The sequence below is a fragment of the Haemaphysalis longicornis genome, unplaced genomic scaffold (genome assembly GCF_048455015.1).
Source record: "Haemaphysalis longicornis isolate Haplotype H1 unplaced genomic scaffold, Haemaphysalis longicornis Haplotype H1 scaffold_3, whole genome shotgun sequence".
Taxonomy (NCBI): domain Eukaryota; kingdom Metazoa; phylum Arthropoda; class Arachnida; order Ixodida; family Ixodidae; genus Haemaphysalis; species Haemaphysalis longicornis.
The window spans coordinates 36973626-36986676 of NW_027526335.1; the positions used below are offsets into that span (position 1 = coordinate 36973626).

A 13051-nucleotide genomic window follows, 5' to 3' on the forward strand; every position below is an offset into this window, starting at 1 on the left:
TTCTCCCCGGCAGCACGGCCGCGGTAGACTCGGTGTGCCCCGCAAGCTCACACAACAGCACAACAGCAGCCCCGCCCTTCCTGGAAAAAGTGACAAGGAGAGGAGAGAGAGCTCGTATGTCGCCGCCGCTTGCTCGCTTGGAAGTCGAGCGCCTTGCCGGCTTGTTTGTACCATCCGCCCGGCCGCGCAGGTCCGTTTGTAACAGCCGAAATTTTGCCGATTGCAAACAGTGCAATTTCACCAGGACTTTCCAAAAATTCATATCATCCCGAAATTTATATCAATTAGAATTGTATCATCGAGACTCTGGTGTACTTAGAAGCGTGCCCTACGATTGGGTAAATGTTTAAATATACTGGCCCTGTTGTAAAGCCCCTGCTGTGTTCCCTGCAGGGACACCCCCGCTGGTCAGCTACGCGGGTGTGGCAGTCAAGGTGCTGGACCGAGCGGCTCCCAGCTTCGGCCAGCCCTTCTACGCAGCGGCCGTGCCCGAGGACGCGCTGCCAGGCACGGCCATCCTGACGCTGGATGCCCGAGGGGCGCACCCGCTGCTCTTCCACCTGGCCGGGAGCGGGGGCGACCAGTTTGCCCTGGACGCTGCCACGGGCGTGCTGTCACTGGCGGAGCCCCTGGACCACGAGAGCCGGCCGCAGCACGACCTGGTGGCCCGGGCCACGGACTCGGTGACAGGGGCCCGCTCGGAGGTGCCCGTGAGCGTGCGCGTGCAGGACATCAACGACTGCGCACCCCTCTTCGAGCAGGCCTGGCACAACGTGAGCGTGTCGGAGGCTGCCCCCGTGGGCAGCGTGCTGCTCGAGGTGCGGGTGAGCGACCGGGACGGCCCCGGGGCGCCGCAGCTGCGCCTGCTGCCCGCTGGGGGGCCCTTCCGGCTGGAGGGCCCCACAGTGCGGCTGGGGGCGCCCCTGGACCGGGAGGCCCACGCCATGCACCGGCTGCGCCTGGTGGCCTCGGACGCGGGGGGCCTCAGCACCACCGCCCGCCTCTGGGTCACCGTGCTCGACATGAATGACAACCCGCCCGCCTTCGACCAGCCCCAGCACGACGCCCTGCTGGACAGCCGCGCTCGGCCGGGGCAGTTCGTGGCCCGCCTGCGAGCCTGGGATCCGGATGCCTCCGGCCCGCTCGCCTACGCCCTCCTCCCGGGCAGCAGTAGCCACCCATTCGCCATCGACCCTGCCCAAGGTGGGTGGCCCCACTGCAGCTGGGATGCTTGGCTCCTGCCGCCGGCCTCTTTGCTCGCGTGGCTGCGTTCCGCTTCCTGCGTCTGCGGTGCACTGGTGCGCACGGCCTCCTTTCGCTACTGCCATGTTTAGGCTCTCACGCAGTGGAGTTTTTCATGCTGGGAAACCATCTCGCCGTGCCCTCTTCTTTCCCTACCACCATATCTGTTCGCGGACATTTTCTGGTTGGAGTGTGCATACAGGGGCCAGAGGTAAACGGCTTCGTTGTGATGGCCCCATTCCATTATTCCGGAGTTTGCACTGCATGTTAGAGGGAAGAATTTGTGCAGCAGCCTAGCCTGCTCCCCAGCATGGGCCACCTCACTAGCTCTCAATGCATCTACCATGTGGATGCTGTACTCCAGGCGGCAGTGAGGTTCACAGGTGAGGGAATGCAAAAGAATGGAAAGGTGGGCAAGTTGGTGCAGATTCATCTTGCTAGAAGCAGCACAAGCCGATCTAGTACAGTGAAGAAGGAGGCACAGGGCATGGTGCTGACTTACAACTAAATTTATCAGACGGAAAAACAGGCATTTTCTACACAGAATGAACCTACTATGCATGTACTAAACGAACATTTTCCCCCAAATTCATACTGGAAAAGGCAAATTTGCCCTCCTAGAGGGCAACTGACTCTTGGCTGATACAAGGAGTCTGCGAACGTCTTGATAAAAAACGCCTCAGCGGTCTCGTGCATGCACGGGATCTTGTGCTTGAGCATCACATATGTGTGCTCAAACCGCGGTACACAACAACTTTTTTTTTTGTCAGACATTCGCAGACTCCTTGTATCAGCCAAGAGTCAGTTGCCCTCTTGGAGGGCAAGCTTGCCTACCTCTGAGGCAAGGTGTTTTCAGTGTGAATTTGGAGGGAAAATGTTTGTTTGGTACATGCATGTTAGGATCATTCTGTGTAGAAAATGCCTGGTTTTGCTGTATGATAAATTTAGGCACTGGCCCAGACATCACTGCTTTTAAAGACGGCAGTCTTTCTTGGGCTACTTAAACCCAGAAATTTTGGTCTGTCTGTCTGTATGTATGTCTGTCTGTCTGTGACTCGATTCAGCCACCTGGCCAAAGTAAAATAGATATTGTGCAATAGTCTTATATACTCACAGCCAAACGTAAACGTCTAAGCCCGGTTTATATGTTCATACTTGTCAACTTTCTTGAACAAGAACAAGACATTACGCAAATATAAAACAGGAAATTAGTACACAAAGAATATTTACAGTATTCCTTTATTAAAAAATTCATGGATGCTTGGTTTTTTGATAGCCAATGATATTCTACATCTACTGCAGAAAACCGCGCCTGCTGTTGCCTGCGCCACCTCCTGGTGGCATATGAAAAATCACGCGGCAACAGCAACGAAAGGTTCCACTAGCTAGGTTCCACGTTTTGCTTGGAACGCATGTGGCACGGCCACGCGGTTCTATAAACCTTGTAGTTGGCCGCCTCCATTCGCGCGCGTCTCCACCATACTGCAGCGCTGGCATCCAGGAACCCGGCCTGTAGCAGTGGAACGCAGTAAATTCAAATCGCCTTGAGCAAACCTTTAGTGTGTTTACCTTGGAATGAGCGCGATGGTACAGGAACAGCATGAGAGGTGAGCGGAAAAGCAAAGGGGGGCATTTTCTTGGCAAATAACTACAAAGACTATCGTCTTTTGATGACATTTGCAACAAAAGGAGCATTTACCGCGTTCCACTGCTCCAGGCCGGGTGTATCGATGCCAACGCTGCTGTACGGCGGAGACGCGCGTGAATCGAGGCGCCCTACTTCAACGGTGATAGAACCACGTTGCCCTACTCCACGTGCGCTCCAAGCAGAACGTGGAACCTATCTAGTGGAACCTTTCGTAACTGTTGCCGGTTGATTTCTAGAAGCGCACTCCACAGAGTCTTCGCGCGGTAGCCATAGTGAGTGGAGGCCTAGAGTGAGCACGCATTCACAGAGTACCAAGCTAAATCGTTAAGTGTCCTTTTTTCGGTATGTCAGCAGCGACAAGTTCAACAGTGCTTTAATGAGAATATTTAGAACGCCTGATAGATGTCAGGGTTGCCCATAAATTCAGTTCCCAACCCACTAAGGCGGCAGGCCACCCCACACGCGCTTTGTCCTGACGGGGATTGCCTGTGAGGCTACGTTTCGCCGTGCCAGCAGGACGCCTGACTTTTCATCTCCAAGTGATGTTTTTATTTAATTATTATGGGCAGGTTGCCGTCATTGCCTTTACATGGCGACATAAAAGAGAAAAAAAAAAAATACCTACCGCAGTGGCTCAGTGGCTAAGGCGTTGCTCTGCTGAGCACGAAGTCGCGGGTTCGATTCCTGGCCGTGGTGGCTGCTTTTCTGATGGAGGCGAAAAGCAAAAACGCCCGTGTGTACGAGATTTCGGCGCATGTTAAATATCCCCAGGTGGTCAAAATTTATCTGGAGCCCTCCACTACGGCGCACCTCATCGCCTGCGTTGCGTCGACGCGGTAAACCCTACAATCAATCAAATCAATCAAAAGAGAAAAAAAGGAATAATTTATTTTCTATAAAAGAGCAAAAAAAAATACTCACCGCGGTGGCTCAGTGGCTAAGGCGTTGCGCTGCTGAGCACGAAGTTGCGGGTTCGAGCCATAGTGAGTCGAGGCCTAGAGTGAGCACGCATTCGCAGAGTACCAAGCCAACGCTGCCTGTATAAACATTGCCTAACGTGTGAGCGAAAAATGGCCAAACAGCCACTCTCCTGTTGCTCTCTCCTACCCTTCACCGCTCCGTAGCCTTCCAGCGTGCTTTCGTGTCCGCCAGCCAGCGCCGCTTCTCGGAAACTATGCAAAATAGTGGAAAGTTTGTTTAGTGTTCCCGAGGCGGTGCTCCTATGCCTTCTTGTTTTTCACCATGCCTGTCTGTCTTGGTCTGTCACTGATAAAACTTCCTTTGTCACGAAGCAAAATCCCTTGCGCTGCCGCAGGCTGATGCCGGCTTTGCGCGCTTATCTACTCGGATCACAGGCCCTGAAATTTTCTGAGTGGGGCATCCCACCTCTATCTCCTCCGCATTTAGGTATTGTTTTGACCCCGCTGTTCGCACTCCGCATCGGTACGTACTTCTAAAATTGAGGACTGTACTGTAGAAGCGCCCGGACAGCGTGGTGGGATCCCAGCTGCTTATCCTGTTGTTTCCTATAATTTTCTGAAGTTTACAATCACGTGATATTATTGGAAAGTAATCGTAAAAGTGAGCGCCCAAACAATAAACGTGCACGCAATTTTTTCTTCTCTAAATACTCCAGAAAGAAAAATATCAGTAAAATAATGGCTGCCCCATCCGAAAATATCGTTTTTCTGTTAGCTATATGTCTACCCGACAATCAGTATGTTCTTACACTATTTCAGTCTGCCTCCGTCCTTATCTTTGGAAAAATGCAGCAAGTATGAAGCGAGCGACACGTTGAACGAGATCCCCAGTGCGCCACAGAACTAGCGCCCCGTCGCGGCTAAGATGTAAGCGAAACGGCCCTTGAAGCCCAACAGGCAATCTGACAGACACGCGTCGTAGAAGTGGGTGCAGCGTTCGCGACTCGCGAGCAGTGACGTAAGGCGAGATGTCCGCCGGCACACGCCACATAGTGGATCAGTGCCTGAACTAATCGTCCCTACCCTTCCCATTGAAAAGCGCGTGACGCGTCAGGCAATGTTAATACAGGCGGCGTTGACCAAGCTATGTGTCGGGACGACTAGGTAGCGGATACCAAAACAGTCGATGTCCCAGTATACGCCTACAATTTCCCATCACTGCACTCGACAGGGTTGAGCAGGTAACACCTGTAGCTCGGCCATTCAGGTGGCACCACGCAGGTCACACCACTAGTGCCACGGCAGCCAGTGGTGCCACGTGTTTGGGCCTGTTCATGGCTTTCGTCTTGTATGCAGAACCAGGGGGCAAAAAAAGGAAAAATTAAGTTGCAGTGAAAAATTCAACACAAAAAGGCGCTCGGTACAATTGAACCAAAATGGTCGTGATCGCATTCATAGAATCGGCATCACGAGTCTTGGAAAGTGCTGTTTTAGTATCAGGGTCTTACCGATTTGAGTGGGCTCAGCACTATAACAAATGCTCCTTGGTAGAGGGCTTGAACGTGAATGAGCACAAGCTATTTGGGGACACAGTTCTCCGCGCTTTGCGACTGCCCTTTGGAGTGTCAGCGATGACAGCAGTAGCGTATCCCCACTGCCATCTCCGAACTGTATTGTACTCCGAATTATATTGGCACCTCATTTTGATTTCGTCTTGCAGTGCATACAGTAAACAAGGCTTCATTTCGAACATATACGTTGTAGAAAAATGCATTTCGGGGATGGGATTATCCAGTACCTTACAATCAGTTGTGCCTTTTATTTGAATAGGATCCATGCGGAAATTTTAAGTGCAAGCTCTGCATCGTTCAATATGGGCAAATGTGTGCCTTATAGCAAGAAGCAACAAAAGTTAATAAAGCCCAGGAATAATAAATGGTCTGCAAGTCGGAAAGAAACGGAATATGCGTACGGGAATCAAAAAACCTAGTGCAGCTTCGGAAATGCTAATGAACTTTGGCTCAAGCCAGGCAGAATCACCAGACCCAAGTAGATGTGAAATGCACTGCTATTTGCGTTTGCTGGACATAGGTGGAACGCTTGACTATCGCTGTGTCCGAATGTGGAATGAAATTAAGGAGTCGATGTTTTAGTAATCGTACGCACAAGATTTTAATTTCTTTTTCTTTTTTTGCCCTGAATGTGAATAGCTGATCATTAGAAATGGCAACGCCAAGGCCAAAACCCCTGGCAGTTTGCAAAAGCTAGCTCAAAGCATGAGTGATGCTCACAAGTTGGTGGCTTTAGCAAAAACCAACAGCCTGCATGACCACTGCGAATGTCACGAGAGATCAGCTGAGGGAAAAACGGGAGTGAGATGAGCTGAACCGAAAAATGCTTTGAGAAACCACCTCCACAAGTGGCACTGTAAGAACACGCATTTCGTAGCAGGAGGATATGTTACCATTGCCAGCTTCCACTGTGTTTCTGCTTTAGTTGTTTCATTGCCACCGTGTTGTCTTTATTTGTTTAGTGGGAAAGTTGCCAGCATTCTTTACTGCATGTTTTGGATGTGACAGTGTGCAGGGGGAGAGTGGGGAGGATGCTCAAGGGCTGCAGCCGGCCAGGGCCCCCTCAATAGCATGTGCCTGCCTGCTCTGCCCGTACAAGCAGTTTTGCACTCTCCGTGTGTGCATGAGCTTGCGTTTGGTTTATTCGGGTCCTCGCGTCGAAAGGTGACCAGTAGCTGGGGATTTGTTTCACACCTAGGGGGTCCTCAACTTTTGGGATGTGCCAGCGAGCCGGCTGTGAAACCTTGGACACTTTGCTTTTGCAAATATGTGACCACGGTTGCCCTGCAAAGGGGTCAGTGATGGGCAGTTGTGAATGGGGTTTCGCTTGCATGCAATTCTTGGACCTGTGCTGCAAGAAAATGGAGATTCCCCAAAAAGGGTTTAAGGCCCACATTGGAGGTACAATGGAACCTCGATAATATGACTTTCGAGTGACTGCGCTTGCATGACCGGAGTGTCATAGGATCGAGGTACGGGTACATGCCACCCTATTAGCGGCCCCACACGACAGCTGGGCTAAGACCCTGTTTAATAAATTTAGCCCCTTCTTATGTAATTTGCAAACTCCTAGCTGAAATCCCAAGTTTGGGCCCCCCATCTCCCCTGTGTCATCTGCGCTGGCCGTCTGCCGCGTGCCACGGTACCCCCATGTTGTCCGGCACTTGTCCGCCAACCCTGGAATGGCCGAGCAAATTGAGAGGCGAAAGGGTGGGAGTGTGAAACTGCCAAGGCCAAGTGAAACAAACGATAATACAAAGCGGCAGTGGAAGAAAGGAAGGAACGACGGGACAACACGGCTTTGAAAGACTCATTATAAGCAGAGATCAGGTGGTAGGAGCAGTAAAGGCCGGAAAGAAATAATGGTGGGGCAATGTGGAGGTTGAAAAAATGAACAAGGGGAGAGAAAGTGTATGCTTGGATCGAGCAGGCGAGAAAAGCTGGAGTTTGGTTATGCCTATGTTTTCGTGTTTGTCGGCTCGATGGGAGCTTCAAATCTTTGGTCCGCTGGCCACCTGGACTTCTCGCAATTGGCGTGTTGGTGCTCTGCTGCTGTGTGGGGCCGTCGAAGGTTAAGCTCCCGCCCGCCGGTACCCACCGGCTTGCTTGAGTCTCTTCAGCAAGTGATCGGGCCTGGCGCGGACTATTTACCTTTGCACATCAAGCAGTGTCAAAGAGGGGGTAAAGAAACAAAGGTCGGGACAAAGTGGCAAAGCTGTAAGAGGTGGACAAAATGCTGGCCTATTCCCGCCAAGGTCTGTTGTATGAAGCAAACTGCATGCACCCGAGTGTTGTATAATTGGAGTTTTTAATGCATTGCTTCCATGGGGATTTTGTAGGGACCACGGTGATCCATTGTAAGATGCGGGTCATTGTTAAACTGGGGGGCCCCTGTAATTGTGGTTCCCATTTATGCTTGCGCTTAGGAGAGCACAGAGTTGTGGTGATTGGGTATTTGCTTTAACAGTGGGCGTTTTTTTCTTAATTGAGGATCTACACTTTGATGTGTCCTTCAGAGGCGGCATGCTTTTGTGGCAGGCTGGCTCTTGTTTTCCTGTCCTCCCGGAGTATGTGCTGTGTAGTGTTGCCCGACTGTGTGGGGTGGCTGTGCAGGGGTGGTGACGCTGTCGAGCGTGCCCGCTGCGTGGGCCCCGTCGTGGGAGCTGGGGGTGTGGGTGACGGACGGAGCATACCGGGCGGAGACGCGGCTGCCGGTCACCCTGGTGGCCAGCAACGAGCACGCGCCAAGCTTCAGCCAGCCTCTGTATGACGCGGTGGTGGCCGAGAACCTGCCCGCAGGGGCCCCCGTGGCCCACGTGGCCGCCCACGACCCGGACCCTCTGGGCGCCCCGCTCACCTATGCTCTGGGGGCCTCCCCGGCTGCCGCCCGCCTCTTCGCCCTGGACCCCACCACAGGTGCCCCCTCCTTCCTTGGCAGGGGACTGTGATGAGCCAGCTAACGACACGCAGGCACGGCCCAGAACTTGTGAGGCAGCTGCACTGGCTCATTCAGTGGGGAACCCAGATTGCACGAGTGGGCGGGGGCCATCACTGTGGTACGCTTACAGGGGAAAAGCTCAGTGCAAGTGCAGGCACGAAAAACGCTCCCCACGACCAGTCCCAGGGCAGGCACACACCACAGCCACACTGCAAGGCAAAACAAAGTTTTCTCCGGCACACATCTGAGGCCGCTGCTGCCTCGTTTTCTTATGCTTTGAGGTGTGGCGCTCAGGCGACACCTCAATATTGCAGTGCTGAGCAAGATGTATTGAAAAAAAGTTTATGGGCATAAATTAACCAATTTAATAATTGTAGAAAACAGATTTTTACCCAATTTTAAGACGACTTGGGTATCCTTGTTGGGCATGGGGATGGGGTTGCAAAAATTGTGTGAGAAATATATTTTTGAAAATGCACCAGCAGCCTTTAAAAGGCATCTGCGCCATGAGTGTCCCTTCACACACCCACTGGAATTTTAAATGTGAGTTGAACATAGAACAGAGTTAAGAAGAGAATTGGTACAAGCGTGCAATAACAAGTTCGGACGGTTGGCATCCTAGCTCGCTAGTGCCTTGTGGTCATTGGAAGCAAGGAAGAGGTGCTCGTGCAGGGGCGCTGGTGACGAGGGAGCCCCTGGACCGGGAGCAGCAGCAGACGCACGAGGTGCCTGTGTGGGCGGAGGACGGCGGGAGCCGGCGGGCCTTCGCCCTGGTCCGGGTGGCTGTGGCTGATGCCAACGATAACGAGCCCGTCTTCGGGGCCCCCGAGTACGAGGCCACCGTGTGGACCAACACCAGCGTGGGCAGCACCCTCCTGCAGGTGCGTCTCAGGGGGGGCTGGCTGGCGGGGGGGTCTGCGGAGCATAATCGAAGCAAACAACGGGCGGTATTGGAAAGTACCTGCAACGTCTTTCCACATGTCGGGTAGTAACACATAGCGTAAACTATGCCAGGACGAACGTTGGCTTGGAACATCTGCAGGCTGCCATGACAGTAGAATTAGTGATGTGGTTACGTCTCTTTCTGTAGACAAGCAGCATGTAGAAAGAAAAAAAATAATAAATGGACGGCACACGGGAAGCGTAATTGTTGCGCTGTTGACTGTGTCGCTCTGAGCTGGCATGCATCACGACAAGCGCTTCCTCACCAACATCTGTAGGTGGGCGATGGAGAATTGCTAAACGTTTGTACTGCACTCACTGTGCAGTGGTGAATGCGGGCGGACTCATGCATGTCACCGAACCGTGTGGCACATTTGTTGTCAGTCCTTTCGTTGCAACTCATTGCGCACAATGCAAATCGCTTTGAGCCAATTTGCTTGCTGAAGTTGTGGTATGGATCCTTAGCTCCCCTCCACTTCTTTTGCACACGAGGAGGTCTCCAGCTGGCGCGCAGTGTTTGCAAAAGCCTCACAAGGCACGTCACATCGCTACATCGTCATGTGGCCCAATGTGCCAGCTGGCAAAGACTGCTTCTTTGCCATCTGTGCTCTTCCTTAGTCAGGAACCTTCCTTCTTTCCTTGGTGCCCTTTTAAAGGGCCCCTGCAACACTTTTCTTACAAGTACTTTGTGGGCCCTATATCAGTTCTTCGTGTCGTTCGGATACGAACACAAAAAGAATTATCGGGATCGGTGCGGAAATAAGAAAGTTATTCAATATTTACTTCTACAAATGCAAACAAATTTGGCACTTCCTCTGTCACACCCGAAGCTTCCGGATATGACGACGCAGCGAGGAGACCCTACGCGCCCTACTGAGCTTGCAGTATTTTTTATATATCATTGTATCAACCAGACGAGCCTAAATAATGCTTTCGGTCATAATTTTTTTCTTGAAGCAAGCGTAAGGAGGGAGAGGAATAACTTTTATTGTCATAAAGCAAAAGTTTTTTTCCTGAGGTACTTCCTGCTTCGAGCACTTACGTGCCCCTTCAAGCCATGGATGAACTGCTCTCAGCATTGCCCGGCGTCTCTGTGCTTCGCTAAAATGCATGCCAAACCGTCCTTCTGCGTTCCATATGACTGTGTCTATCCTCGGCAGATATCAGCATTGATGACAGAAGTGGTGTAGTCGGCGAGCATTGCAAGGAGGACTGCAGCTTCGTGATGTTCAGTCCGCCTCGAGCGTGTCGAGGTTTGCGGACGTGCTTTCGCACTGGGAAGCGCCGTTCCATTCACCAAAAAGCAGTAGCACTTTCTTTTTGCTAGCAGAAATCGGCTGTCATGAGACAAACTCAGCGAAGCTGTTTTTGTTGGAAAGCTGTGTCCAAAAACAACTGTAATTCTAGTGGGGCATTCCTTTCACGAAAAGTTAATAACTTGACTCGGGGAGATTGCGTCGGGGAGATTGCGACTGTGTGATAGCTTTCAGGGAGTTAAATGGGGGAGCTGTCGCTAAATTTCTTTTAGTATTAGCATGACGGGGCTAATTTTCAAGATCAGTTCGGGATAAACAAACGTTCTCACTGCCAGAATTTATGAGAAATGACACAAAATACACGCACACATTTGTTGACGTTGGGGGGATATGAGGGGTTCCTCGGTGACCTAGCCAGTCCTGGCGTAAGCCACCACGCTAGCTCCTGGCGTGTCAACCACGCGGGCTCCCATGTCTACGGCAGCCCAGCGAGGTTCGCCGAAACGAGAACACAGTAGACAGTAGTGCCGAAGCACAGCCGTTTATTTGGGGAATCCCAAAGCATGCGAGCACAAGGCTCGACGGCGTTCACGAATCACGCCATCCGGGTCGTGATAGCGAACGGGAGGCAGGCCCTCACGGTGCGTGACAAACGAACAATTCCCACCTGAGAGACATGGTATCCGCAACCACCGCGATGTTCCGCCGAACCATCCCCGACCGAGTCTCCGACAAGACTCTCCCGTCTACCGCGCGCACACGTTCGCGCCGCCCGTGCCCACGCGCCTATGCCCGCACTCATCGGTGGTGCCATCTCTCAAGGGACGCCGACGAACCAGTTGAGCGCTGGACCGGTTTCAGCGCACAAGTCTCTCCCGAAGCACGCGCCGGCTCAGGATCGCGGGTCGCGATTCTCCACGATTCCCACATCGTCCAGGCATTGTATGCCAGGTTTTTGCACCTCACCTCATTGCTGAATGGCCAAGTGGTTAATTAAAGGGGCCATGCAGAAAAAATGCAAGTTTGGTTCATTTGAAAGGCTGCCTTGTTAGAATAACACTAACACCACTTTTAACACAAACTTCACTGCTATATAATTAGGAAAAAACAGAATGGCCATGCAACCCACTAGCTCATTTCCCACACTGGGACATACGACGTCATATGCACAGCCGTGCGACTGGCTGAGGCCGGCAAAAGCAAATGCAAGGTGGGCAGTGTTTACAACCTCGCAGAACAAGCTATTTGTGCTTAAATTTAATGCATATGCTGGGGTAAACAATGTAAGTTACAAATGCACATGTAAACGTAGAAGCACCAGTGCGTACTGTGCACACTTTGCCCGCGTTGAGCACTGGCCAACTGGCATTAGCCACATTGGTTTGTATTCATGGGCAGTCACCTACTACGGATAGACTACACTTAGTAGCCCTGACTACTTAATCACGACTTACGCAAATCAGCCCTGATTAGGCCTTGAATAACCAAAACCGTATTAATGTCACCACCCAAGTATGTTGACTAAGGTGTCAAGTGGTAGTTGCGACTGGAACGTATTCAGCAAACACTGCGCATGCGCTAAAAATATTTCCCCCGAGCACTGGGGCGGCGGCTGTGGCTACAACTAGATATTTGCCTCGCCATCCAACTTCTCTCCTTTCGGTTTCCGTTGCCTATCTCATTGTCTGCTTCCCGTCTACTCCAATTGGTGTGATTGCCTGTCTGTAGCTCTGTGCCCCTGTATTATCTGCGCGACCCTTGCTACAAAGTGGCCGCTTGCAGTTTTTAAACCATCGAAATGGCTCATATATTGCTCGAATTCACAATGAAATGGCCGGCGTATGCCAGTTGCTGAGTGCATTACAGAAGGGATCGGCACCGACAGACAGGCAGTCCCGTTGAATCGACGTTTGCTTGGCTTGGGGAGCGACGAAAACGTGTATTTTTATTTTCCCTCCCTCCGTTGTCGTGACCAACCATGGTTTGGGTGAGGGCAAAAAAAAAGGGGAAAAAAGCAGAGGGCGAAGACCCCATCACTCGCTCCCCTGTGTCTTCTCTTTCTCTTTTCAGCTAACACGAACTAATGGACCTGCCCTTGATTCTGTGGAATGAGCATCCATTATTGCTTGTTTTGCAATCGAAGGGAGAGGTTGTTTGCTATTCTGAAGCAACGTGCGAGTGATTTTGGCCGGCCGGAGAGCCCTACCGAGAGCGCGCATTCACCCTGGGTGCGTCAAGCAAGGCGCTCCGTGGGGAGCAGTGGTGCCCTGTACATGGTGGTCGTTCGTGCAGGTGCGGGCGTTTGACCGGGACCAGGAGGGCTGGCTCGTGTACAGCCTGCACGATGCCCCGAGCAACGTCAGCGCCCTGTTCAACATCACCCACGACTCGGGCGAGGTCTACCTCAAGGCACCTCTCAAAGGTGGGCCTTCCCATCGCCGGTTGTCGGGCGCAGTCAGGTGGGCGGCTGCACTCAGCGGCGGGGGCAGCATTGCAGGGGAATGTCGTTACTGCAAACATCACGTCTGGGGACT

At 52.2% G+C, this 13051-nt stretch overlaps 1 protein-coding gene across 1 annotated transcript in view; it reads left to right on the forward strand.

Moving 5' to 3' along the window:
- Positions 1–13051, forward strand: part of LOC144174317 (protocadherin Fat 1-like) — a gene marked incomplete in the record, with an annotated part of 76683 nt that overhangs the window by 27569 nt on the left and 36063 nt on the right. Inside the window, 4 exon segments of the mRNA XM_077702951.1 lie at positions 394–1203; positions 7995–8297; positions 8992–9200; positions 12810–12939. Coding sequence (XP_077559077.1) covers positions 394–1203; positions 7995–8297; positions 8992–9200; positions 12810–12939 — 1452 coding nt within the window.